Source organism: Sus scrofa, chromosome 3, assembly GCF_000003025.6.
Source record: "Sus scrofa isolate TJ Tabasco breed Duroc chromosome 3, Sscrofa11.1, whole genome shotgun sequence".
In the NCBI taxonomy this organism is placed as follows: Eukaryota; Metazoa; Chordata; class Mammalia; order Artiodactyla; family Suidae; genus Sus; species Sus scrofa.
Window position 1 is genome coordinate 80,373,439 of NC_010445.4, and position 27,705 is coordinate 80,401,143.

Here is a 27,705-nt window from a genome sequence, read left to right on the forward strand (position 1 = left end):
AAGTAATCTTATTTCCCTCCTTTCCTCCCATCACCTTTGGCCTTTATCTTCTTACTCTAATCTGTATTGATTTCTCACTAGGACTACTGAAACAGTTATCCTCAAATCATCCCTGAAAATAACTTTTGCTTTTCTGTTGCACTGTATCTCTAGTTTCCTGGATTCCATGCCGTGTTGATTGGTTTACTTCTTCTTTTTTTTTTTTTTTTTTTTTTTTGTCGTTGTTGTTGTTGCTATTTCTTGGGCTGCTCCCGCGGCATATGGAGGTTCCCAGGCTAGGGGTTGAATTGGAGCTGTAGTTGCCAGCCTACACCAGAGCCGCAGCAACTCGGGACCCGAGCCGTGTTTGCAACCTATACCACAGCTCATGGCAACGCCGGATCGTCAACCCACTGAGCAAGGGCAGGGACCGAACCCGCAACCTCATGGTTCTTAGTCGGATTCGTTAACCACTGCGCCATGATGGGAACTTCGGTTTACTTCTTATTTTGTTAGAACGACATCTTTTCTAAGAAGTACATGGGAGACAAGGTTTTTAGACCTTTATTGCCTAAAAAATGTGTCTTCTAACCTTACTTTTTATTGCTAATTTTTGCTGAATATGGAATTGTGGATAGGAAATTATTTTCTCTCAGAATTTTGTAAGTGTTGTTGTTGTATTTTAGCTTCCACTATCATTTTGGAGACATATTAGCTCTTTTCATTCCTAAACTTTTTTTTTTTTTGGCTGTGCCGTGATTCATGGAAGTTCCTGGCACAGGGATTTAACCTGTGCCACAGGAGCGACCCAGGCTGAGTTCAGGATACTGACAATGCCCGATCCTTAACCTGCTGTGCCATGAGAGAACTCCTCCTTCTTTATCACTGTTTTCACTCTGCCTAAAAACCTTGAGGATCTTTATCTCCATGGCTTCAGAATTTTGTTTTTTCTTCTTAATAGCCATATCTGTGGCATATGGAAATTACCAGGAGGCTAGGGGTTGAATTGGAGGTACATCTGCTAGCCAGCGCCAGATCCCTGAGCTGTATCTGTGATCTACATACAGTTCATAGCAACCCTCGGGATTCTTTAACCCACTGAGTGGGGCCAGGGATCGAACCTGTGTCCTCATGGATACTAGTCAGGTTCATTTCTGCTGAGCCACAATGGGAACTCCTGGCTTCAAAAATTTAATGATGATATGTGTTTTGGTGGGTTTTCAGTTCTGAAATTCTTTTTTTCTTTTTTTTTTGAGGGCCACACCCACGGCATATGGAGGTTCCCAGGCTAGGGGTCTAATTGGAGCTGTAGCCACTGGCCCACATCACAGCCACAGCAACATGGGATCTAAGCCACGTCTGCGACCTACACCACAGCTGACAGCAACGCCAGACCCTTAACTCAGTGAGTGAGGCCAGGGATTGAACCCGAAACCTCACGGTTCCTAGTTGGATTCATTAACCACTGAGCCATGACAGGAACAATTCTGAAATTTTTAAGAAAATTTATAATTTCATTTCCTGTATTTTCTGCTGTCTTTTTGGAACTCTTATACTTCCTTGATTGATGGCTTGTTTGTCTATTTCTCCCCATTATCTGTCTTTGTCTAGGTAGCTTTCTAGGAGATTTTTCCAGTTTTACTTCTGGATCTTCTGTTGAATTTTACAAATTGTAATTTTAATTGGTTTTTAAATTGTGAATGATACATACACAGAATGCATGTAATGCATATTTGTACTCGTTAAAGTATTCTGTCTTGTAATTGGAGTGCAGGGTTTTTTTTTGTTTGTTTTTGCTTTTTAGAGTCGAACATGTGGTACATGAAAGTTCCCAGGTGAGGTGTTGAATCGGAGCTACAGCTGTTGGCCTACACCTAAGCCACAGCAATGCCAGATCCTTAACCCACTGAGTGAGACCAGGGATTGAACCTGCATCCTCATGGATACTAGTTGAGTTCATAACCTGCTGAGCCCACAGCAGGAACTTCCTGGAGTGCATTTTTTAATAGTATTCTGTTCTTGTTTCAGTAATGCAGTATCTTTCATGTTTCTGAAGATTAAAAATTAATTAAAACCTTCTTTCTTCCTGCATTTTACCCACTTCCTCTGAATTTCTTTTTACTGTTTATGATCTCCCTTTGGTGATGCAGCTTTTTCTTGAAAGTCTTATTACCCTTAGCTATCCTTTCATGATTAGGAGAAGGCCACTGAAAGATGAATTGGAAAGCCTGGGTCAATGTAGCATCTCAGATGTTGACCACATTTATGATGGTCAAATGGTGAACAGACTTCATAATAGGATAAATGGGCTTTTCTATTAGACTCCTAATATTTTCCAAGTCTTTTACTTTGAGATTTGTTAGTCTGGTGGTTGGGCAGGGAAAAGGTACTTGAGGAGTTTAACCATTCAGTTATAATTTCACTTAATTCTTTGGCTTTCAGTTTGTTGTGTCTCTTCCTTCACTATTGTGTATTCCTGAGTTTATCTCGTTCACTTTATGTACAAAGAGAACTTGATTTCCTTGGGTCAAGTTGGAACGGTATCTGCAGGTTTTAAAGGTACCTTTCATTTAGTTCTTTTTTCTTTTTTTTTTTTTTTTTTTAGGGCTGCCTGGAGGCATATAGAGGTTCCCAGGCTAGGGGTTGAAGCCAAGCTGAAGCTGCTGGCCTACATCACAGCTACAGCAATGGCAGATCTGAGCTGCTTCTGTGTCCTACACCACAGCTCATGGCAACACTGTATCCTTAACCCCCTGAGCAAGGCCAGAGATCAAACCTTCCTCCTTATGCCTCCTGGTCAGATTTGTTTCCACTGAGTCACACGACTGGAACTCCTAGTCCTGTTTTTCACTCTGCTTTATTTCTGCTTTCAGAAGTATCTGAAGTTCTTTAGTACTGAGCTTTACAGTATTCTGTAGAGGGAATCTTTCATTTTGTTGTGGTCCCTTTTGCTGTGGTCCCTTTCTAGTTTGTTTATTTTTGTTGGTCTTTTTAGGGTGGAAAACACGGCATATGGAATTTCCCAAGCTAGGGGTCAAATTGGAGATGCAGCTGCTGGCCTATACCAAAGCTGAAACAACTTGGAATCCAAGCCAAGGCTGTGGCCTACTCCGCAGCTCAGAGTAGTACCAGATCCTTAACCCAGAGTGAGGCCAGGGATCCAACACAATTCCCCATGGATCCCAGTGGGTTTGTTACCGGCTGAGCCACAGCGGAAACTCCCACTTCCAAGTTTATTTATTCCACAGTGTCACTTATTTCCCTCTTTTTTTCTTTTTTGGCTGCACCGTGGCATACGGAGTTCCCATGCCAGGGATCAGATCCTAGCTGCAGTGGCGACCTAATCCACAGCTTTGGTAGTGCTGGATCCTTAACCCACAGTACCAGGCTGGGGATTGAATCCCCTCACAGTGTTCCTAAGACGCTGCTGAGCCCATTTTCTGCAGTGGGAACTCCCCTCCTTTTTCTTTTTCTTTCTTTCTTTTTTTTTTTTTTTTTTCTTTTTGGGCCATACCTGCCACATATGGAAGCTCCCAGGTTAGGGGTCATATTGGAACTACATCTGCCGGCCTACACCATAGCAACAAAGGATCCAAGCTATGTCTGGGCCCTACATGGCAATGCCAGATCCCTGACCCACTGAGTGAGGCCAAGGATTGAACCTGCATCCTCATGGACACTAGTTGGATTCTTTTCTGCTGTGTCACAACAAGGAACTCCATGAAAGTGATGTTTTTATTTAAAAAAAGACCAAACACTTTCCCCTTCTTGGATTGTGGGGTATGGATATAGGATATAGAGAGAAATGCTATATTGAGAATTCAAATACCTAGACTTCTCAGAATTGAATATACAATAAAGTGTATAATTTATATAATATGTAATGATTTTAAAGCGGTGTGTATGTTCACTTATCTTCTCAACTCTCCTTGAAACTCTCCTTGGAAACTCCTTGGAAACTCAGATTCATTTTCACTAAAGAGAGAGTCATGTCTGATTCTTTATTTTGAACTTGGTTTTTTCCTAAACCTAAAATAAGAAGCTGTTCATTAGATAAATGTTGAATAATGGGTTTATTTTTCTTGTAGAAATTGTGATCACAGAATTTTAAAACTGGAGAAAACCTTAGAGTTAAAATCACCTTCATTTTGCCACTGAGAAGAGTTCTGATGTATCATTTACGTATTTTCTTTGTAACAAAGTACTCCAAGAGTAGTGTTTTAAAACAAAAATTAACATTTATTTTCCTCAGAGATACATTTATTATCTCAGTTATAAACATTTATTATTTATTGTATTGGGAGTGGTTTAGCTGGTTGGTTTTGGTTTGGATTTTTTTTTTTTTTTTTGCTTTTTAGGGTCGTCCCGTGGCATATGGAGGTTCCCAGGCTGAGGGTTGAATATAAGCTGTAGCCACATGCCTACTCCCCACCGCAGCCTCAGCCACATCAGATCTGAGCCGCTTCTGTGACCTACGCCACAGCTCATGGCAATGCCAGATCCTTACCCACTGAGCGAGGCTAGGGATCGAACCCACAACGTCATGGTTCCAAATTGGATTTGTTTCTGCCGCGCCGCCACTACGGGAACTCCTGATTTGGATTTCTGAAAAAGATTTTAGTCAAGATTTGGCTAGGTTATAGTTTTCTTTGCATGACCTTAAGTGAGCCTGGAGGATCTGCTTCCCTGTTCACTTCCACAATTGGTAAGTTGGCGCTGGTTGTTTGTGGGAGTTTTTTTCTCATGTGAACTTGGCCCGGGTCTCCTTGGGTGGCTTACATGATAACTGGCTTCTCCTTGAGTGAATGCTCCAAAAAAGAGCAAGGTAGAAGTGGTGATGTCTTTTATGACCTAGGTTCAGATGTCACACTGTCATTTCTGCTACATTCCATTCATTAGAAGCCAGTCATTAAGGCCAGTCCACACTTAAGGGGAGGAAAATTGGGCTTCACCTTTATAAAGGGAAGAGTATTAAAGAATTGTGGCCATACCCAAATCTGCACACTTGGAGAAATGAAGTTATTCTTACATGGACATAAAGGAATTCGGTGATCTGTTTGGTACAATATGGATGTTCTGATTTGTTTTGGTAATATGACTAGGTGCAAATTGTAAGCGATAGTTTTTAACTGTTTTCTGTCATTGGATACAGTAAAATTGGGTACTTTGATATCATTTACTTAATTGATTCACCAGACCTCTTTGATTATCCACAATATGCCAGGCATTGTGCTACTAACAACATGTCTAAGAGAACTGGATTTTCATGTAACAATTACTGATTCTTACTTGTTTTATTTTCATTTTCTGCTGGATCTGAAGTGAAACTGTGTGTGTGTGTGTGTGTGTGTGTGTGTGGTGTGTGTATAGTGTGTGTGTCTTGTTCCTAAAGACTTTTGGTATATGCCAGATAAGGCGTGGATATCTCTCCTAAGTAGCATTCAAGCAAATTATTATTAATTATTAATAAATAAAATTACTAATTTTAATTTTTTTCTTTTTAGGGTTGTGCCTGTGGCATATGGAAGTTCCCGGGCTAGGGGTTGAATTGGAGCTTCAGCTGCTGGCCTACCCCACAGCCACAGCAATGCTAGAACTGAGCCTGAACCCGAATCCCTCATGGATACTAGTTGGGTTCTTCACTGCTGAGCCACAATGGAAACTCCAAATTATTAATTTTAAAATGTAGCTTTTTTATTAGTTGACAAAATCCCTTATGTAAAATCAGTTAGGTTTACTATTAAGGTATTTTGAGTCAGTTTCCTTATATTCACTAAACATGTATTGAGTCTTAGTACTTACAGAAGCAAAGATATAGTCACAATTCTTGTTCTTAAATAGTGCTTTGTGTAGAGGGACAGATAAATGCATAAATAAAACCGAAGATGATAGCTGTCAACCTAATATGGTGACTTTTTACAAGTACTAGTTTTTGGTGTGATACTATGTTTTTAAAGTTCTTGTGCTCCTCTGTCAGAAAGGAGGAAATAAAAATTATTCATAAAATATTTTGGTATTTACTTTTTAAATATTATTTATTAAAAAGATATAATTAGGAGTTCTCTCATGGTCCAGTGGGTTAAGGACCTGGCGTTCATGTGGGGCTTGGGAAGCTGCTGTGGCATGGGTTCAGTCCCTGGTACAGGAACTTCCACATGCCAAAAGCATGGCCCAAGGAAAGAAAAAAATGATATAATTGTTGCCTCTTGAGGAAGTATTGATTATTGAAAATTTTTTTTTTTCTGTTACAGGCAATGTCTATGCTGCTTCAAAGAATATAAGCATCTGGAGATTTTTAACCAAGTAGTGTGTGCACTTATTAACTTAGTGATTGCCCAAGTTCAAGTGCTCCGGGACCAGCTTTGTAAACATTGTACTACTATTAACATAGATTCCACGTGGCAAGATGAGAGTAATCAAGCAGAAGAACAACTGAACATAGAAAGAGAGTGTAATGAAGGAAGTACAGAAAGACAAAAATCAGTAGAAAAAAAATCAAACTCTACAAAAATTTGTAATCTGACTGAGGAGGAATCTTCAAAGGGCTCTGATCCTTTTAGTTTATGGAGTACAGATGAGAAAGAAAAACTCTTACTTTGTGTGGCAAAAATTTTTCAAATTCAGTTTCCCTTATATACTGCTTACAAGCATAATACTCATCCTACTATAGAGGTATGTAAAAATAGGTATTGTAAAATTTAAGTACTACCAAGTCATTATTATGTTGGTAATTTCTCACTTAGGAACAGATATGAAGATAGTCATTAATGATGGGAAAATTATAAAAATCACTTGTTAAAAATTATTCCTGATTTCTCCAGACTATTTCTTTAGCAACGTGTATTGAACATTTGCTCATCATGGTTCTATCAAGGAAAGATTTATAAATTGAACTCAGAAAAACTAAACCGTCAGTTGATAACATTTTGATGTAGATCTGTGCTCTACTTACTGTGACTCTTTCAAATATGTGAGGAAAAAGCATATAGAATTTTGTTTCATTCTCAGAAACATAGGTTAACAGAATTTGGAATTCTGTTTGTAGAGAAAAAAATGCTGAACAAATTATCTGATATGTTGTAGTAATAAATGCTAAACAAATTATCTGTAATTACTGCTTTTTTTTTTTTTTTTTTTTTTTTTGCCATTTCTTGGGCCTCTCCCGCAGCATATGGAGGTTCCCAGGCTAGGGGTCCAATCTGAGCTGTAGCCACCGGCCTTCGCCAGAGCCACAGCAACTCGGGGATCTGAGCCGTGTCTGCAACCTACACCATAGCTCACAGCAACACCGGATCCTCAACGCACTGAGCAAGGCCAGGGATTGAACCCGCAACCTCATGGTTGCTAGTTGGATTCGTTAACCACTGAGCCGCTACTGAAACTCCTGTAATTACTGCTTTTTAATAACAATAGTATTTTCTTTTGTAAATGAAGATATTTGACCCATTCCAGTAGTGATTTTTTTTTTTTTTTCCTCCCTCCCTCCCTCTTCCACCAGTGATATTTTTACAAGCCTTTGAAACATATTGGTAACCTGTCTTGGGTTAATTTAGATAATGGCATTTCTTTCTACACATAGCAGGAGTTGAAATAGTTATGTGATAATGTATTATAATAATGGCTTAAAACAACAGTGATTTATTTCTCATGATTCTGTGGATTGACTGGGCAATTCCTTTTTTTGTGTGGCCTCACTTAGGCAGTTAGGTTTACCTTGAGAGTTGAACAGGTTTGAAAGTCGAAAATGGCCTCACTCACATTTCTGATAGTGATGGCTATTGTATAGGGCTCCTTGAATTTTTCTCTGCATGACCTGGTGTTTTCCACTACGGTAGACTGACTCCCTTGCATGGTAGTCTTAGCATCGATCCAGCAAAAGTGGAAGCTATAGGGTCGCTTATAAGATAGAGCACTGAAATGACACAGTATCCACTTTGCCACATCAAGTTGGATGAAGCAGTTCACAAGGGCATTTCACATCAAAGGGGTGTCAAGTAGACTCCATCTCTAGGTGAGAGGAGAGGTAAAGTTTCATTTTATTTTCTTTGTTTCTTTATGGCTGTACCCACAGCAAGTGGCTCAGGTTGCTGCTGTGCTGCTGTGGCTCAGGTTGGATCACTGGCCTGGGAACTTGAACATGCTTTGGGTGCAGCCAAAAAAAAACTTGGATAAAGTTATAGAAATACTAAATCTACCCCCCACCCCGGCTGTGCCCATGGTATGTCGAATTCCCTGGCTAGGGATCAAATCTGCATGACAGCAGTGGCCTGAGCCACTGCTGGATCCTAACTTGCTGCACCACAAGGGAGCTCCTAGTTTGGTTTTGTTTAGCTTTTTTTTTTTTTTTTTTTTGTCTTTTTTTGTTGTTGTTGTTGTTGTTGTTGCTATTTCTTGGGCCGCTCCCGCGGCATATGGAGGTTCCCAGGCTAGGGGTTGAATCGGAGCTGTAGCCACCGGCCTACGCCAGAGCCACAGCAACGCAGGATCCGAGCCGCGTCTGCAACCTGCACCACAGCTCACGGCAACGCCGGATCGTTAACCCACTGAGCAAGGGCAGGGACCGAACCCGCAACCTCATGGTTCCTAGTCGGATTCGTTAACCACTGCGCCACGACGGGAACTCCTAGCTTTGTTTTTTGGCTGTGTCTGCAAGATGCAGAAGTTCCCAGGCCAAAGATGGAACCTGTGCCACAGCTGTAACCAGAGCCACCGTAGTGATAATGCCAGATCCTTAACCTGCTATGCCGCAAGGGAATTCCACACTATTTTGTTCTTAAAATCAGTTTCTTCATCAGTTTTTTAAAATTATTTTTAAAAATTGTGATCTCCAGAGATCCTGTTGTGGCTTAGTGGAAACAAAACCAACTAGTATCCATGAAGATGCTGGATCCATCCCTGTCCCTGCTTGATGGGTTAAGGATCCGGCGTTCCCACAAGCTGGCTCTGGCTTTTGATTCACCCCCTAGCCTGGGAAATGGCGTATGCCACAGGTATTGCCCCCCCCAAAGCAAAACCAAAATTTTTGATGTCCAAAGGTCGGCATAATTTCTATACTTTCTCCTTGTACGGGGAATAAAATACCACATTAATGTTCTTAAGGATCATTCCACATGATTGAATGCAATGGCTTCATGAGGTCTTTAGGTAAAATTGTGATAAGAAACACTTAGATATAATAAAGGAGGAATCTTTTACAGAATTCTATATTCTTTTACAGAATTCTATTCTTATATAGAATTTCTGGATGCTTCTTTAATATTATTCTTTTCATAATAGTTTTATCCCAAGTTCCTAATATCTTAGTAATAATCTATTACACGTATTTTAAAGTTTCTAGTTTCTGTCTTTGTGGCCATGCTTCAGAGGGTCTCAGATCAAAACCTTGATGTAGTATACATATATAAAATTATGTGTCTGTCTGTATATAAATACACACAGATATCTTAAGAAAACTATTATTTACTATGCAGTGCAATAGTAATAAGGACTTTCTTTTTTGGCCTTGCTTTCAGCATGTGGAAGTTCCTGGGCCAGAGATTGAACCCAAGCCACACTTGTGACCTACATCACAGCTGTGACAACACCAGATTCTTAACCTGCTGCACCACCACGGGGGAACATCCTAGAGATTTTGAATCCCATCTTTTTACAAGGAAGTAGTCCATCCAGTCTTTCCCTCAGACTTCCATATGCTTCCTTTCATGATAAGGCTTTTGTGTTTAAATTTGTATTTTTTTGAGGGATGTAAATTGGCCAAGACTCTAGGAGAAGATTCAGTACTCCTGTGTTAACCTTTTTGTTTTTTTTCATTGAGGGAGGGCAGTTCTTTTTAGGTCTGCACCTCTAGCATATGGAAGTTCCCAGGCTAGGGGTCGAATTGGAGTTGTAGTCACCAGCCTACTCTACAGCCACAGCAGTGCAGGATCTGAGCCACATCTTTCACCTACACCATAACTCATGGCAACGCTGGATCCTTTAACTCACTGAGCAGGGCCAGGGATCAAACCCTGTGTCCTCATGGATACTATTTGGTTTTGTTAGCTTGAGCCACAACAGGAACTCCTCCTGTGTTAGCTTTTTGATAGCTGTGACTTAAACTACTATCCTTAATTTATACAAGAGGAAACTGACTTTCAGAGGTTAAAAATTTTGGTGAGATTTGCATAGCATATTGCGGAGAGTTCTAGAATTCAGGTGTTACTCTACTTCATTACATTTGAATTGTTCAGAACTGATGGCTGTAACTGTCCATTGCCATTAGTAAAATGGGAATTTGGAGTCCTCCTCCCTTCCTGTCATCATCCTTCTTTGCCTCCTGTTGAAGTTGATAATTTTAAAGATGCAGTAATTTAAAATGCGTGATATTAATTAAGGGTGAGAGTTTTTTGGAGGGGCCAGTGGCATTTTTTTTCTTAATCATGAATAATACTAAGAAATGAAGTATTGCTCTAGTGTAAGTTTTTTTCCCTATAGCAAAATGAGTATAAAAAGTGTGAAAAAAGGGAGTTCCCTTGTGGTGCATTGGGTTAAGGATCCAGTGTTGTAGCAGCTCAGGTTACTCCTGTTGTGTGGGTTCAGTCCTGTCCTGGGAACTTCCACATGCTGTGGGCTCAGCCAAAAAAAAACAAAAACAAAAACAAAACAAAAAAAATTTGCAGAGAGAAACCACTGCCGTTCTGTTAAAGGATGATCAGGCAGATTGAATATATACATTGTTGTTTTATAGTCCAAATTTCTGAATCTAGGCTGGTTTTTTCTTGCTCCTTTTTTTTTTTTTTTTTTTTTTTGTTGTTGCTTTTTAGGGCCACTCCCACGGCACATGGAGGTTCCCAGGCTAGAGGTCCATTCGGAGCTGCAGCTGCCAGCCCATGCCTCAGCCACATCCGAGCTGCGTCTGTGACCTAAATATATTCCACAGCTCACGGCAATGCTGGATCCTTAACCCACTGAGCAAGGCCAGGGCTTGAACACGCAACCTCATGGTTCCTAGTTGGATTCGTTTCCACTGTGCCTTAATGGGAACTCCTCTTTGCTGCTTTCCGTTGACTTTTTAATTTAAAAAAATTTAAAATTTAGGAGTTCCTGTCGTGGTGCAGTGGTTAACTAGTGGTTAATGAGTGATCCCTGGCCTCACTCAGTGGGTTAAGGACCCAGCATTGCCGTGAGCTGTGGTGTAGGTTGCAGACACGGCTTGGATCCTGCGTTGCTGCAGCCGTGGTGTAGGCCAGTGGCTACAGCTCTGATTGGACCCCTAGCCTGGGAACCTCCATATGCCGTGGGAGTGGCCCTAGAAAAGGCAAAAAGACAAAAAACAAAATTAAAATTTACCCTTTATGCTTTAAATATATGCCTAAATTATATACTTCTAAAAGTAAATACGTTTTAATATATTCCTAGGAGTTTTACAATCTTCATTACTGTCTAATTCCAATCTTCACTGCTATCTAATTCCAATACCAGGGCCTTCTTTTTAAGCAAAAATCTTACTCCTAATCCACTGGCCTTCAATTCTTCATGGTGGCATCATGGAGCAGTCTTTGCTTAATTAGGTACAGAATTGCTTTCTAGTTACTTATTTCTCTTTTAAAGTAATAGGCAAATTCATCTATTTAATTCTAGATTATTTAGTAAATGTGAGGTTTTGGAAAAATATAAAAACTTTAATTTTTTTTTCTTTTTATGGCCGAACCTGTGGCATATGGAAGTTGCTATGCCAGGGGTCAAATAAGAGCTGCAGCTGAGGCCTGTGCCACAGCAACACCAGATCTGTGCAGCATCTGCGATGTAGGCTGCTTAACCTGCTAAGCCACAATGGGAACTCCTAAAAGTTCCTTTTTTTTTTTTTTTTTTTTCTCAGGGCTGCACTCTCAGCACATGGATGTTTCCAGGCTAGCTGCAGCTGCTGGCCTATAGCACAGCCACAACAACAGGAGATCTGAGCCGGGTTTGCAACCCACACCAAGCTCATGGCAATACTGGATCCTTAACCCCCTGAGCGAGGCAGGAGATTGAACCTGCGTCCTCATAGATACTAATCAGATTCATTTCCGCTGAGCCATGTTGGGAACTCCTCCTAAAAATTCTTGCTAGGTTTCAAGACCTTTTCAGGGATCATCTATCAAGAGAGCTTTTAGAAGAATGATGATGGTTTAGCCTTTAGCAAGACTTCCTAGTGTTGCTTCTAGTATTGTTACCTACAAATGTATGTTAACTCTTTAAATACTATTTAAAATGAGGCTATAACAACACCCTTAGGGTGGTGGCTTCATGTATCCAGAATAGAAATATGAAATGGTAAAACAGATCTTCTGAGTCACCGCAATAGATATAATCAAGTCCGTGAGTAACATTTTTCAAATCATAATAGAGTTCTCTTACGAGATTTTCTAGCTGGGTCCATGTCAGGCACCAGAAATCTTAACTCTGATCTAATATTTCAACATGATTCATCTGCTCCATGAATCTGTATTTAATAATACCACAAGAGTATTCTGTGTTTTTGAAAAACAAAAGATTTGTTAAGAATAAACTTAAAACTTTGTAGCTCTGGTAGTAGAGGTTTGGGAATACATATAAGGAGGTTTAGTATACTTAATGTGACAAGTGTTTTTACCTCTTAGGACAGTTTTTGATTATTCTGAAATGTTCTGAGAGTTTTATGTGTGATCTCAATCAGTTGTTTTCAAACTGTATTTCAGGAGTTGAACTTAATTATATTAAAACAGGTAACAGTGAAGAATGAATGGGTTCCCTTTACAGCTAACATTTTTGAGATGAAAGTGAACTTTCTGGTTATAAAAGTACCACGTTGAATATGACTAAAAACACAGACTAGAAGTTCCTGTTGTGGCTCAGTGGTAGTGAACCCAACTAGTATCCATAAGGATGCGAGTTTGATCCCTGGCTTCGCTCAGTGGGTTAAGGAGCCAGTGTTGCCAAGATATATGATGTAAGTTACAGATGTGGCTCATCCTTTGTGGCTGTGGCAGCTGCACCTCTGCTTGGACCCCTAGCCCCAAGTGTGTCCCTAAAAAGACCAAACAAACAAACACACAAAAACTTCCAAAACTATACAAAATTCGAAGAAAGCCTAGAGACTCTTTCTCTATCCTCTCAAAAAAAATTTATGACACTAGTTCACATGTTTTCTGACATTTAAAAAACTATGAAAATCAGATCATGTTCTTTTTTGTTTTTAACAAATGTAATACAAGCTGTTATCATTCTATGCCTGTGCATATAGATTCATCTTATTTTTAACAGCATTTTAAGGGTATACTTTACATACCATAAAAATCACTTGTTTAAAGTATACATTATTTTTCATAAATTTATGAAGCCCTGAAACCATTACTGCATTTCAATTTGAGAACTTTTTTATCATCCCCAAAACATTATTCCTCATGCCATTTCACTTTATTATTTTCGAAGGCTACATAGGACTCTAAATATTGATGCCACCATTTATTTAGTCATCCTATTGATGAATATTGAAGTTGTTTCTGATTTTGAGATGTTATATAAATAATTTCAGTGATCATCATTATACATATATTTTCTAGCACTTCTTTAACTAGTTGTTTACAGTAAATAACTAGGGGATGAATTGCTGTGTCAAAGGTAATGTGCATTTTTTAAAAAATTGCAATATAGTTGATTTACAATGTGTTAATTTCTGCTACGCAGCAGAGTTATTCAGTAATGCTCTTTTTTAAAAGTATTTTTTCCAGTATAGTTTTTCATAGTATGTTGAATATGGTTCTTTGTGCTACAGAACCATAGCTCTTTGTTTAGCCCCTCCGTGTGTAATGGCTTACATCTGCTAGCCCCAAACTCCAGCTCTGTCCTCCTCCATCCCCCTCCCCCTTGGCAACCACAAGTTTGTTCTCCCTGTCCAGGAATCTGTTTCTGTTTTGTGGATAGGTTTATTTGTGTCATACTGTAGATTCCACATATAAGTGATATCATATTGTATTTGTCTTTCTCTTTCTGAGTTACTTCACTTAGTATGAAAATCTCTTGTTCCATCCATGTTGCTGTGAATGGCATTATTTCATTCTTTTTTATGGTGAAGTAGTATTCCATTGTATATATGTACCACATCTTCTTAAGCCATTCATGTCCACCCCCCCCGAGGAAAAATTTAGAAACTTTGTGTTTTCAAAGCATAGTCTCCACAAATTCAGCACAACATGAAATGTTAATAGTAGACATGATAGAAATATATTAAATATGAATTTAATTTTTGGCATGTAAAAATTTTTTGATTTAGATCCATTCATCTATTGATGGACATTTAAGTTGTTATGAATAGTGCTGCTATGAACATAGGCATGTTCTTATTTTTGAATTATAGTTTTGTTGGGATATATGTCCAGGAGTGGAATTGCTGGATCATACAGAAGTTCTATTTTTAGTTTTCTGAGGAACCTCCATACTGTTTTCCATAGTGGATGGACCAACTTAAATTCCCACCAGCAGTGTAGGAGGGCTCCCTTTTCCTCATGTCTTTTCCAGCATTTGTTTTTTGTAGACTTTAAAAAAAAATTTTTTTGTCTTTTTGTTATTTCTTGGGCTGCTCCCGCGGCATATGGAGGTTCCCAGGCTGGGGGTCAAATCGGAGCTGTAGCCGACGGCCTACGCCAGAGCCACAGCAACGTGGGATCCGAGCTGCGTCTGCAACCTACACCACAGCTCACGGCAATGCCGGATCCTTAACCCACTGAGCAAGGGCAGGGACCGAACCCGCAACCTCATGGTTCCTAGTCGGATTCGTTAACCACTGCGCCATGATGGGAACTCCCAGACTTTTTATTTTGACGTAATTTTTTGCCTTTTAGGGCCGAAGGTGCAGCATATGGAAGTTCCCAGACTAGGGGTTGATTCGGAGCTGCAACTGGCTCCCTTTGCCACAGCCACAGCAACACCAGATCGAAGCTGTGTCTGCGAACTACATACACCACAGCTCACAACAATGCCAGATCTTTAACCCACTGAGCAGGGCCAGGGATCAAACCCGAATCCTGATACTAGTCTGGTTCATTACCACTGAGCCACAATGGGAACTTCCTGTTATTTGAAGATTCAATGATGGCCCTTCTGACCTATACGAAGATGGTATTTAACTGAAGTGGTTTTTTTTGGTTTTTTTTGTTTGTTTGTTTGTTTTGTCTTTTTGCTATTTCTTGGGCCGCTCCTGCAGCATATGGAGGTTCCCAGGCTAGGAATTGAATTGGAGCTGTAGCCACAGGCCTACACCAGAGCCACAGCAACATGGGATCCGAGCCGCATCTGTGACCTACGCCACAGCTCATGGCAACCCCGGATAGTTAACCCACTGAGCAAGTGCAGGGATCGAACCCGCAACCTCATGGTTCCTTGTCGGATTCGTTTACCACTGCGCCATGACAGGAATTCCTCTAACTGTAGTTTTGATTTGCATTTCTCTAATGATTAGTGATGTTGAACACTTTTTTCTGTACCTGTTGACCATTTGTATTTCTTCTTTGGAGAAGTGTCTGCTTAGGTCTTCTGACTTTTTTTTTTTTTTTTTTTTTGGTCTTTTTAGAGGTGCATCTGCAGCAGATGGAGGTTCTCAGCCTAGGGGTCCAGTCGGAGCCATAGCCACTGGCCTGCGCCACAGCCACAGCAACACAGGATCCGAGCTGAGTCTGTGACCTACACCACAGCTCACAGCAATGCCTGATCCTTAACCAACTGAGTGAGACTAGGGATCGAACCTTTGTCTCTATGGATGCTAGTCGGGTTTCTTAAACTGCTGAGCCACGACGGGAACTTCATCTTCTGACTATTTTTTTGATGGGATTGTTTGTTTTTTTATTTTTGAATTATATGAGCTGTTTGTATATTTTGGAAATTAAGCCCTTTTCAGTTGGATCATTGGCAAAGATTTTCTCCCATTTTTGTAGGTTTTTTCCTTTTATTTATGGTTTCCTTTGCTGTGCATTGAATTTGGTCCCATTTGTTTATTTTTGTTTTTATTTCTATTGCCTTGGGAGACCGACCTAAGAAAACACTGGTATCATGTTTGCTTTGGCAGCACATATACTGTAATTGGAACAATACAAAGAAGATTAGCGTGGCTCCTGAGTGAGGATGACATGCAGATTTGTCATATTTTTATAGAATGATTGGCCAGTGAGGACCTGCTCTATAGCACAGGGAACTCTACCCAGTATTCTGTGATGGTCTAGGGGAGAAGAACCCAAAAAAGAATGCATGTGTGTACATGTATAACTGACTTGCTTTATTGTACAGTAGAAATTATCACAATATTGTAAATCAGCTATACTTTAATAAAACTTTAAAAATGGGAAAAAATGAAAACAGTGGTTTGATCTATGTCAGTGAATGTTTTGCCTTTGACCTCTTCTGGGAGTTTTATGTTACTAGGTCTTAGGTTAAAAGGAATGTACATTTTAAATGTTGATAGGTGTTACCAAATTACCCTCCAACAAAGTCAAAGTCATACCAGCTTATACTTACACCAACAGTGGATGAGTGTCCTTTCAAGTATTTTAAATCCTATATGTGGAGAGCTCATCGTGGACCTTTTTTTTTTTTTTGGCTGTGCCTGCCACATGTAGAATTCTTGGGCAAGGTAATCAGACTAGCACTGCTGTAGTAACAGGATCCTTAACCTGTTGCACCACAACAGAAATTCTCATTGTGGAATTTTTAGTATACCTATAGAGAATTTCAGAGCAAAGTTTCAAAACCACTTAGCTAAGTTAAGATGTATTTAGGAATTAACCTGTTTTAAGAAATCGTTTTTGGCAAAATAATGTGTAGCACATATTGTAGAATGATTTCTTTAGAGAAGAGTTAAAATATACTATAGAGATGAATCTGAATCATTAGTTTTAGTAGGAATAATACTGTTCATCATGAGAAGCAATTGCAAAATCTGAGTTTTTTTGAAATCACTCTTAAGAAAATTATAGTTTTTAAAGATTGTCGTATAGTAGTTTGATGTAACTATTTATCTTTTTTTTTTTTTGGATCAGGATATATCAACGCAAGAAAGCAACATATTAGGGGCATTCTGTGATATGAATGTAAGTGTTTATCTTTTTTCATTCTTAGGTTAATGGAAAATTTCATTGTTTTTATGTCTTTTGAGTTTATGTCTGAAGAGTATCTTTCCTATACTTGTAATAAAATGAGTTATTCCAGACAAGTTTTAAAATAACATATTTTCATTTTTTCTTCAGGATGTAGAAGTACCTTTGCATTTGCTTCGTTATGTATGTTTGTTTTGTGGGAAAAATGGCCTTTCTCTCATGAAGGATTGCTTTGAATATGGAACTCCTGAAACTTTGCCATTTCTTATAGCACATGCATTTATTACAGTTGTATCTAATGTAAGTATTGTTTGGAATTGGTTTTAATCCTGGAAACAAAGTCTATTATTTTATTAATGAATTTATTTTTTCCTTCTTTTTTTTAGGGCCACACCCATGGCATATGGAGGTTCCCAGGCCAGGGGTCCAATCAGAACTGTAGCCGCTGGCCTACGCCAATGCCACAGCAAGATGGGATCCTTAACCCATGAGCAAGGCCACGGATCAAACCCATATCTTCGTGGATGCTAGTTGGGTTTGCTAACTGCTGAGCCATGATGGGAACTCCCAAAGTCTGTTTTTGTTTTTGTCTTTTTAGAGCTGCACCTGAGGCATATGGAGGTTCCCGGGCTAGGGGTCTAATCGGAGCTGTAGCTGCCGGCCTACGCCACAGCTACAGCAACGCCAGATCTGAGCCACGTCTGCAGTCTATACCACAGCTTACGGCAACACTGGATCCTTAACCCACTGATCAAGGCTAGGGATCGAACCCGCAACCTCATGGTTCCTAATTGGATTCATTTCCGCTGTGCCACTATGGGAACTCCCCAAAGACTGTTATTTTAATAATATAATTTTATGTCCAGAAAAGATAGGTTTTGAGTGATTTGCATGTATAATACTGTTTTTTTTTTTGGATTATATTTTTTAAAAAATTGAGTACATCTTTTTAAAAAAGTATTTCTTATAATTAAATTGAAATTTGTATAAGGTAATGAATTTAAGCTAAATAGGTAAATTCAGCCACCTACCACTTTTATCTAAAATACGAGATAGGGGAATTCTGTGGTGTCCTAGTGGTTAAGGACTGGGGATTGTGGCTGCTGTGGCTTGAGTTATTGCTATGGCTTGGGTTAAGTTTCTAACTTGGGAACTTCCCCAGGCCAGGGGCACAGTCAAAAGAAATAATAATAAAATAAAAGATAGGTAGAAGCACAGAAATCTTATGTTGATTTTAATTTTCCTTGCCTGGGATTTTGTGCTGGGGAATTTTTGGCTTTTTAGAGTCCTTTGTTCCTTAAATGATAGTTAGCCTAGCCTCAGGTACTTCTATAGTATGTCTGATTTCCTGTATATTATAAGTAAATATCTAACATTTCTTTTGTCTTATAAAGAAGGTAATTCTTTTGTATGTTGTGAATGTCAGTTACTATAAAGCACAAGTGTGGAAGCAGAAAGAAATACTTTTTACTGCCTATATATTTAACCTATGAAAACCTTCTGTTGTCATTTTATTTAAAAAATTTTTTTTGTCTTTTTATCTTATTAGGGCTGCACCCACGGCATATGAAATTTCCTAGGATAGGGGTCCAGTTGGAGCTACAGCTGCTGGCCACAGCCACAACAACAGCAACTTGGATTCCTAGCCATGTCTTTGACCTACACCACAGCAACGCGGATCCCTGACCCACTGAGCGAGGCCAGGGATTGAACGTGTGTCCTCATGGATGCTAGTCAGGTTCATTAACCAATCAGCCATGACGGGAACTCTCTGAATTCTTTTCTTGACTGAATTACCTTAAATAGTAACTACGGTAAAATATTTAAAGTATATATGTGAAATAAAAGTACAGAATGAAAAAATACTCAACCAAAAATACTTTGTTGTGTTGTTTTCATTGTAGAAGTACACTAGAAGGGATACTGGCTTTACTTAGATTTATTGAGTGTCTAGACTATCATTTTTCCATATTTGAAGTAAATAATTTGATATAAATTTATTTTTACTCCCAAATTCCTGATTCCTGACAATTGAATATACTACATACATTGGCAATATAACATGGCAGGTTAAAAATGTACACTTTGGATTCACAATTGCATTTGAATTCTGGATCTGAGCTTCAAGTTTCTTTTTTTTGTTTTTTGCCTTATCCATGACATGTGGAAGTCCCGGGCCAGGGATGGATCGTGCATTGCCATTGTGTCTGTGCCAGCTATGGCAATGCTGGATTCTTAACCTGCTGAGCCTTACTTTTTTAATTTTTTTTTTTTTTTTTTTGCTATTTCTTGGGCCGCTCCCATGGCATATGGAGGTTCCCAGGCTAGGGGTTGAATCGGAGCTGTAGCCACCGGCCTATGCCAGAGCCACAGCAACTCGGGATCCCAGCCGCATCTGCAACCTACACCACAGCTCACGGCAACGCCAGATCCTTAACCCACTGAGCAAGGGCTGGGACCAAACCCGAAAGCCCATGGTTCCTAGTCGGATTCGTTAACCACTGCGCCACGACGGGAACTCCTTTTTTTAATTTTTTTTTTTTTTTTTTTTTACTTTTTTAATTCATAGAGTAGGAAGGATGAAAATGCTGATGTACTTTAGCTGGCTGTGAGGTTTTAAGAAAGAATAGCACTTGATACAAAAAAGTAGCTGTTATTAACAATCATCTGATTTTGTTATTCTAATTGACCTTATTTGTTTAAAAGGAAGTTCTATTCAGTTTATCTTCCTTTGGGAGAAAAAATAAAATGAAAACTTTTGAAGGAACTTAAATTCTGTGTTGACATTTAAAATTTACACTGTGGGGAATTCAGAGAAGGAATATAACTGAGTTTGAAATTCACAAAATAATTTATCAATAATCTTTCTTAAGTGGGAATATTACCCAAATTAAAATGTAGTTCTTGAGTTAATTTTACTAATTCTTGGTTTAAATCTATTATGGAAGGCTCATTAAAGACTCGAATTTGGAGTTCCCGTTGTGGCTCAGTGGTTAATGAACCTGACTAGCATCCATGAGGTTGAGGGTTCGATCCCTGGCAACATTCAGTGGGTTAAGGACCTGGCATTGCCATGAGATGTGGTATAGGTCGCAGACGTGGCTCGGATCTTGAGTTGCTGAGGCTGTGGTGTAGGCTGGCAGCTATAGCTCCAATTCGAACCCTATCTTGGGAACTTCAATATGCCGATGGCCTGGCCCTTAAAAAAAAAAAATAGACTTTAACTTATTACTATGTCTTGAGAAGTAATTCTTTACTAAAGAGAAAGTTTTAAGGAGTTCGCTGGTGGTTCAGCAGGTTAAGGATGTGGCATTTTCACTGCTTTGTCTCTGGTTACTGCTGTGGCAAGGGTTCAGTTCCTAGTCTGGAAATATCTGCATGTTGGGAGTGTGGTTGAAAAAAAATTTTTTTTTTTTTTTTGTCTTTTTGCTACTTCTTTGGGCCGCTCCCGCGGCATATGGAGGTTCCCAGGCTAGGGGTCGAATCGGAGCTGTAGCCACTGGCCTATGCCAGAGCCACAGCAAGGCAGGATCCGAGCCATGTCTGCAACCTGCACCACAGCTCATGGCAATGCCGGATCCTTAACCCACTGAGCAAGGGCAGGGACCGAACCCGCAACCTCATGGTTCCTAGTCGGATTCGTTAACCACTGCGCCACGACGGGAACTCCCGAAAAAATATTTTAAAAAAAAGTTTAGAAAAGAAAAAGATTTAGATTCTATTGCTTCTTTCTCTTCACCCTTTTTTTATGACTGCTGATTGGTGAGCTGTTGTCAATTTGTGTAACTTTTATCTTTTAATTCAACTGAAGCCATTAAACCTAAGTTAAAATTAGTCATATTGTTTACATTAATAATTGTTTGGATATTGTAATCTGTTTATTTTCCTCCTGAGCATATAACATATGTATTCTTTAACAAAAGGTTTGTAACTCGATTGAATAACTCATTTGGCACCTTTTCCTCATAAAAAAAATTTTTTTTGTTTTACTTCTTTTCCTTCTCATTTTTAAAATACAGTTTATACTTTGCACATTAAGAGCTTAAGGTTCTTTTTATAATTAAGTTTTCTGCATTACCCCCTCCACCCCCAAAAGTCTGGAGTTTTTCTTAAGGGACTGGTTACATTTAAAGCAATGGGATGCTTTCTGACCTTTTTTGGCAGTTTGACCACTGTGCTTGAAGTGTATATAAAAATACTTAGTGGTCGCTTTAAACAATTGAGATAGACATCCCTTTGCATTTTAAGAAACTTAAGTTTGGAGTTCCCGTCGTGGCGCAGTGGTTAATGAATCCGACTAGGAACCAAGAGGTTGCGGGTTCGGTCCCTGCCCTTGCTCAGTGGGTTAACAATCCGGTGTTGCCGTGAGCTGTGGTGTAGGTTGCAGACGCGGTTCGGATCCTGCGTTGCTGTGGCTCTGGCGTAGGCCGGTGGCTACAGCTCCGATTCAACCCCTAGCCTGGGAACCTCCATATGCCGTGGGAGCGGCCCAAGACGTAGCAGCAACAACAACAACAAAAGACAAAAAGACAAAAGACAAAAGAGAAAAAAAAGAAACTTGTTTTATTTCTCTCTATGAGAAATAGGCAGCTTGTTTAGCCATGTTGTTTCAGCCTCAGGAAGGCTTTTCTGGGAATTTCTGATTTTCCATTGGCTTTCACACAAGAACAAAAGCTACTACATTTAAATAAGGAAAAAAATTATTGGATTTTAGGGCAATCCTTTCCTTGAAAAGCAAAAAACTCCGTGAATTATAAACCATTTTTATAGTAAGATAGGTAAGAACTGACCTCACTGGGTACCTATTTCTCCCACAATTTACTATAATAAATCACTCCGAAAACATGTTTATATCATTTCTTAGAAACCAAACCATTCTGTTTGTTTTCTAAAGTGGTTCCTTCACTCTTAATAAGGAAAAGCAACTTTTTCAGGTCGTGAGTGTTATCTCCTAGAACCTTAGCTTGCAGCACAGGAAAACTCACTTTGCCCTGAGTGAATTATCAGCAAAGAAAGAAAACTCTTACTTCATCAGATAAAGGCTCAAATTTGTTAATACTCTCAAGCCCATACATTTATTTCAGTCTCCAATTTTTTTTTTTTTCTGTCTTTTTAGTCTTTTTGTCTTTTTAGGGCCACACCCATGGCATATGGAGGTTCCCAGGCTAGGGGTCTAATCAGAACTGTAGCCACCAACGTATGACAGAGCCACAGCAAGTCGGGATCCGAGCCGCATCTGCAACCTATACCACAGCTCACGGCAATGCCGGATCCTTAACCCACTGAGCAAGGCCAGGGGTTGAACCTGCAACCTCATGGTCCCTAGTTGGATTCATTTCCACTGCGCCACAATGGGAACTCCAGTCTCCAATGTTTGCTTTAGCATTTCTAAACACTTACTGTTATGAGATTTCTCAGTTTTACACAGATGTTACTTCACTATTATAAGGATCTGTTCTTAGAAATAATGGCTGCAGTCACAGGGGGAAAAAACTGTAGCTTTTATGTGTGTAGTTTTCTTACTTGATATTAGCCTTTAGGTTTTTAGCAAAATAGTTAACTAGTATTTAGCACAGGTTAGAGAAATAGAATGTGGAGTCCTCATAGATGTTTCCCGACTGAGACTCACATGGTGAGTTATATTTGGTTTTAGTTCATAGTATCTTGATTCAGCCCTCAGCTCTTTGCCTGAGTTAGTCATCTCAGACAACACTTTTTATTAATTTAAAAATAATAAAATCTAAGAATTTAAAGGAGTTAAGAGTCATGGCATTTATTTTATTAACATGAATGAAAAATTATAAATGAGCCTTAAGAAACCTTATGAATATATGCTTTAGAAAACAGGATAAATTATTAAGTAAGAGATGTAATCAGAGATGCAAAAACTTATAGTAACACATTAGAGGACACAGTAAGAATTCTCAGTGTCTTAAGACTACTTTACAAAAACACTGGCAAGGACTATTTTTTTCAGAAGTTAGGCTGTGATTATACATTTTCATATGTTTTCACACTGGTCAGGAGAGTTGGTTGATAGTTCTGTTTTCTTTTTGCCATTTTGTTAAAACTAGCTTTGTAATGTAGAATACTGTCTGCATTTGTGCAATTAATCAGGGATCAGAGAACATTTTTTCCTATTTCTGGGAATTTTAACATGTACATACTTAGAAGGGCTGCTGGAATTCTCTTGTCACGGGGGAGGGGGGAAAGCAAGCCTTAGAAGCTCAAAACTTACAGTAAGGAAAGAAAAAGGACATAAATTATATGATTAATACCATATGGAATTTGATTCTTGTAATGTTTTGCATCATAGTGCTATTAAAGAATGAGGAATTTACAGAGAAATAACCTGAGGTTTGAATTGTAATTGTTATGTACTATCTAATTTTGATTACATTCGAAGGCTCTTTTTTTTTTCTTTTTTTTTTTTTTTGTCTTTCTTTTCTGTCTTTTTGCCATTTCTTGGGCCGCTTCTGTGGCATATGGAGGTTCCCAGGCTAGGGGTCCAATTGGAGCTGTAGCCGCCAGCCTACAACAGAGCCACAGCAATACAGGATCCGAGCCGCGTCTGCGACTTACACCACAGCTCATGGCAATGCCGGATCATTAACCCACTGAGCGAGGCCAGGGATCGAACCTGCAACCTCATGGTTCCTAGTCGGATTCATTAACCACTGAGCCACAAAGGGAACTCCAGAAGGCTCTTTTTTTTCCATCCATTAGAATGGGAATATTAATGGTTCAGTGAATGATAGCTGTTCGTTCTATTAAAAAAATTTCCTTCCAATGTTTACATTTTTTCCTTGTCATTTTATTTAAATTTTTATTTGTTGGTGTCTTGTTACACCCCCAATAAAAAGTATTTCTGTACCTATTTCTTTTTTTTTCTCTCTCTCTCCTTTTTCCTCCCCCCCCCCCTTTTTTTTTTTTTTAAAGGGTCTCACCTGTGACATGTGGGAGTTCTCAGGCTAGGGATTGAATTGGAACCGCAGTTGCCAGCCTACACCACAGCCACAGCAATGCCGGATGGAGCCCGCATCCTTGTGGACACTATGTTGAGTTCTTAACTCGCTGAGCCACAGCAGGAACTCCCATTACTATACCTATTTTCATTCTCTCTAAAGTATCTTGTATATAATTGAGTCTGTTAACCTTTTTAAAAAATTGGAAATAAACATTCATACAGAAAAGTGCATGAAAAGATAGTATACAGCTCAGTGATTTATCAAAGTGAATACCCCATTTAACCACTATCTATGCTGGAAAAAAAAAATTTGTCAACTCCCCAGAAGGCTCCTTCATGCTTCCTCTAAGTCACTATCCCATCTCTTTTCTTTTAAAGGTAAACAATTCATATTTTATTTCTTGCTTTTCTTTATTTTTTATTACCTAAGCTTCTGTTCCTAAGTACTATGATTTAGTTTTGTCTCTTTTGCTAACCATGTAAGTGGAATCACAAACAATGCATTCTTTCATGTGTGGCTGCTTTTGTTTAACACTGAGATTTACATTGCATGTAATTCTAGTTGCTCATTTTTATTGTTGTGTATAAATATACCAACTATAGTTCCCATTGTGGCTCAGCGATAATGACCCTGACTAGTGTCCGTGAGGATGTAAGTTCAATGCCTGGCCCTGCTCAGTGGGTTAAGGATCTGGTGCTGCTGTGAGCTGTGGTGTAGGTCACAGACATGGCTAGGATCTGACGTTGCTGTGGCTGTGGTGTAGGCTGGTAGCTGCATCTCTGATTCCACCACTAGCATGGGAACTTCCATGTGCTGCACATGGGGCCCTAAAAAGCATACAAACAAAAAAAGTATACCAACATTGGAGTTCCCTGGTGGCCCAGCAGGTTATGGATTTGGTGTTGTCACTCTTGTGGTGTGGGTTCATTCACTGGCCTGGGTGTTTTTGTATGCTTTGGGCGCAGCCAAAAACAAAACAAAACAGACAAAATAATACATAGCAACAGTGATCTATTTTACTGGTGGTGGGCATTTAAGTTATTATGATTAATGTGTCACCATTCTCTGATGTCTTTTGGTGCATAAGTGCTTGTGTTTTATTTGAATATATGTCTAGTAGTGGAATTTCTTGATCATAACATTCTGCATATGTGTCTTACACAATTAATGCTAAGATTTTTCTTAAGGGGTTGCATTAAAATTTACACTCCTACCAAGATTGAGAGTTCTCATTGCTCTTTATCTTTGTCAACACCTAGTATTCTTATTCTTAGAGATCCTGATGGACTTATAGTAGTATCTCATTGTAGTTTTATTTTATATTTTTAAATGACTGAAGTGATTGAGCACCATTTCATGGGCATATTAGCCTTTTGGCTATTTTCCAAGAAGTGTCTGTTCAAATTTTCTTTTTTAATTTACTCATTATAAAAATCAAATTGTCTTTCTTTTCTTTACTAATGCGTGGAGGTTCCTAGGCTTTCCCGTTGTGGCTCAGTGGTAATGATCCCAACTAGTATCCATGAGGATGAAGGTTCAATCCCTGGCCTCACTCAGTGGGTTAAGGTTTCAGGGTTGCTCTGAGCTGTGGTGTAGGTCGCAGACGCAGCTTGGATTTTTTGTTGCTGTGGCTGTGGTATAGGCCTCCAGCTATAGCTCCGACTCAACCCTTAGCCTGGAAACTTCTGTATGCCACAGGTGCAGCCCTAAAAAGACCAAAAAAAAAAAAAAAAAAAAAAAAATCCACAAGATTGTGTATATATTTTGGATTTAAGTCTGTTGACTCACATTTATGTAATTGGTAATATTTTCTTTCACTCTGGTTTTGCTTTTCATTCTCTTGTGTCTTTTAAATGTTACTTTAAAAAATTTAACTGTAGTTACTATTGTAGTATTATGTTATTTTCAGGTGTACAGCTTCAGATTCTTTTTTATTATAGATTATTACAAGATATTAAATATAGTCCATGAAATATACAACAAATCCTTGTTAATTTTATATATGGTGGTGTGCATCTATAAATCCCATGGCCTTATTAATTTATCCCTCCCTTTCCCCTTTTCTCTTTGGTAACCGTGTGTGTGTTTTCTCTGTTTCTATTTTGTAGAGAAGTTGATTTGTATTATTTTTTTTAGATTCTACCTAGAGGTGATATCAAATAATGCTTATCCTTTTCTACCTGACTTACTTCACTTAGTATGGTAATTCCTGGCTACATCCATGTTGCTGCAGATAGCATTATGTCATTCGCTTTTATGGCTGAATAATATTCTATATTTTTATGGCTGAATAGTACTCTCTATGTATACTACATTTTCATTATCCATCTTTCACTGGACGTTTAGGTTGCTTTCATTTCTTGACTCGTGACTAGTACAGCAATGGATAGTGGGGTATATATATGTTTTCAAATTAGATATTATGTCTTTTCCAGATATGCCCAGGAGTAGGATCATAAGCTAGCTCTATTTTTAGTTTTTTTGAGGAACCTCCAAACTGTTTTCAGTTCGCTGCACCAATTTTTTTTTTTTTTCCCTTTTCTAGGGCCGCTCCCACGGCAAATGGACATTCCCAGACTAGGGGTCTAATTGGAGCTGTAGCTGCTGGCCTACACCAGAGCCACAGCAATGTGGGATCTGAGCCGCGTCTGCCACCTACACCACACAGCTCATGGCAACGCCAGATCCTTAACCCACTGAGCAAGGCCAGGGATTGAACCCGAAACCTCATGGTTCCTAGTCGAATTCGTTAACCACTGAGCCACGACGGGAACTTCTGCTGCACCAATTTACTTTCCCACCAACAGTACAAAAGTGTTCCCTTTTCTCCACACCCTCTCCAGTATTTGTGGTTTGTAGGCTTTTTGATGGTGGCCATTCTAGCTGGTGTGAGGTGATACTTCATTATAGTTTTGATTTGCATTGAGTTATTTTTTTCTATAATTATTTTTTTTTCATTATAGCTGGTTTACAGTGTTCTGTCACATTCTTTTTTTCCACATTATCATGCTCCATCATAATTAATAGATATAGTTCCCAGCTCTGTACAGCAGGATCTCATTGCTTATCCATTCCAAATGCAATAGTTTGCATCTGTTAACCCCAAATTCCAAGTCCATCCCACTCCCTCCCCCACTCCCTTGGCAACCACAAGTCAGATCTCCATGTCCATGATTTTCTTTTCTGTGGAAAGGTTTATTTGTGTCATATGTTAGATTCCAGATATAAGTGATATCATATGGTATTAGTCTTTCTGACTTATTTCACTTAGTGTGAGAGTGTCTAGTTCCATTCATGTTGCTGCAAATGGCATTATTTTGTTCTTTTTTTATGACTGAGTAGTATTCCACTGTGTATATATACCATATCTTCTTAATCCAGTTGGCTGTCGATAGACCTTTAGGTTGTTTCCGTGTCTTGACTGTTGTGAATGGTGCTGCAGTGAACGTATGGGTGCATATGTCTTTTTCAAAGAAAGTTTTGTCTGGATATTGCATTGCGTTACTTCTTAACCAAACTTAATGGTGTATAATTTGTTTAAAATTTTTCTGTATGGTTAATGTTTTCATTAATGTTTTAAAAAAATCTTTCTTATCCTAAGGTCATGAAGATATTTTTCTTAGGTTTTGAAAATTTTATTGTGTTATTTTGACATTCTGATCTGTAGTTTAGTT

At 39.0% G+C, this 27,705-nt stretch overlaps 1 protein-coding gene across 15 annotated transcripts in view; it reads left to right on the forward strand.

Moving 5' to 3' along the window:
* Positions 1–27,705, forward strand: part of USP34 (ubiquitin specific peptidase 34) — a 258,619-nt gene that overhangs the window by 42,543 nt on the left and 188,371 nt on the right. For all 15 annotated transcript variants that reach the window (XR_002342703.1, XR_002342702.1, XM_021087489.1 and 12 more), the window contains 3 exons: positions 6,231–6,651; positions 17,007–17,057; positions 17,214–17,363. Coding sequence is in view for 13 of the 15 variants with exons in the window: in XM_021087489.1 (XP_020943148.1) it covers positions 6,231–6,651; positions 17,007–17,057; positions 17,214–17,363 (622 nt within the window). In the remaining 2 variants the exon portion in view is untranslated. The remainder of the gene's footprint in view (positions 1–6,230; positions 6,652–17,006; positions 17,058–17,213; positions 17,364–27,705) is intronic.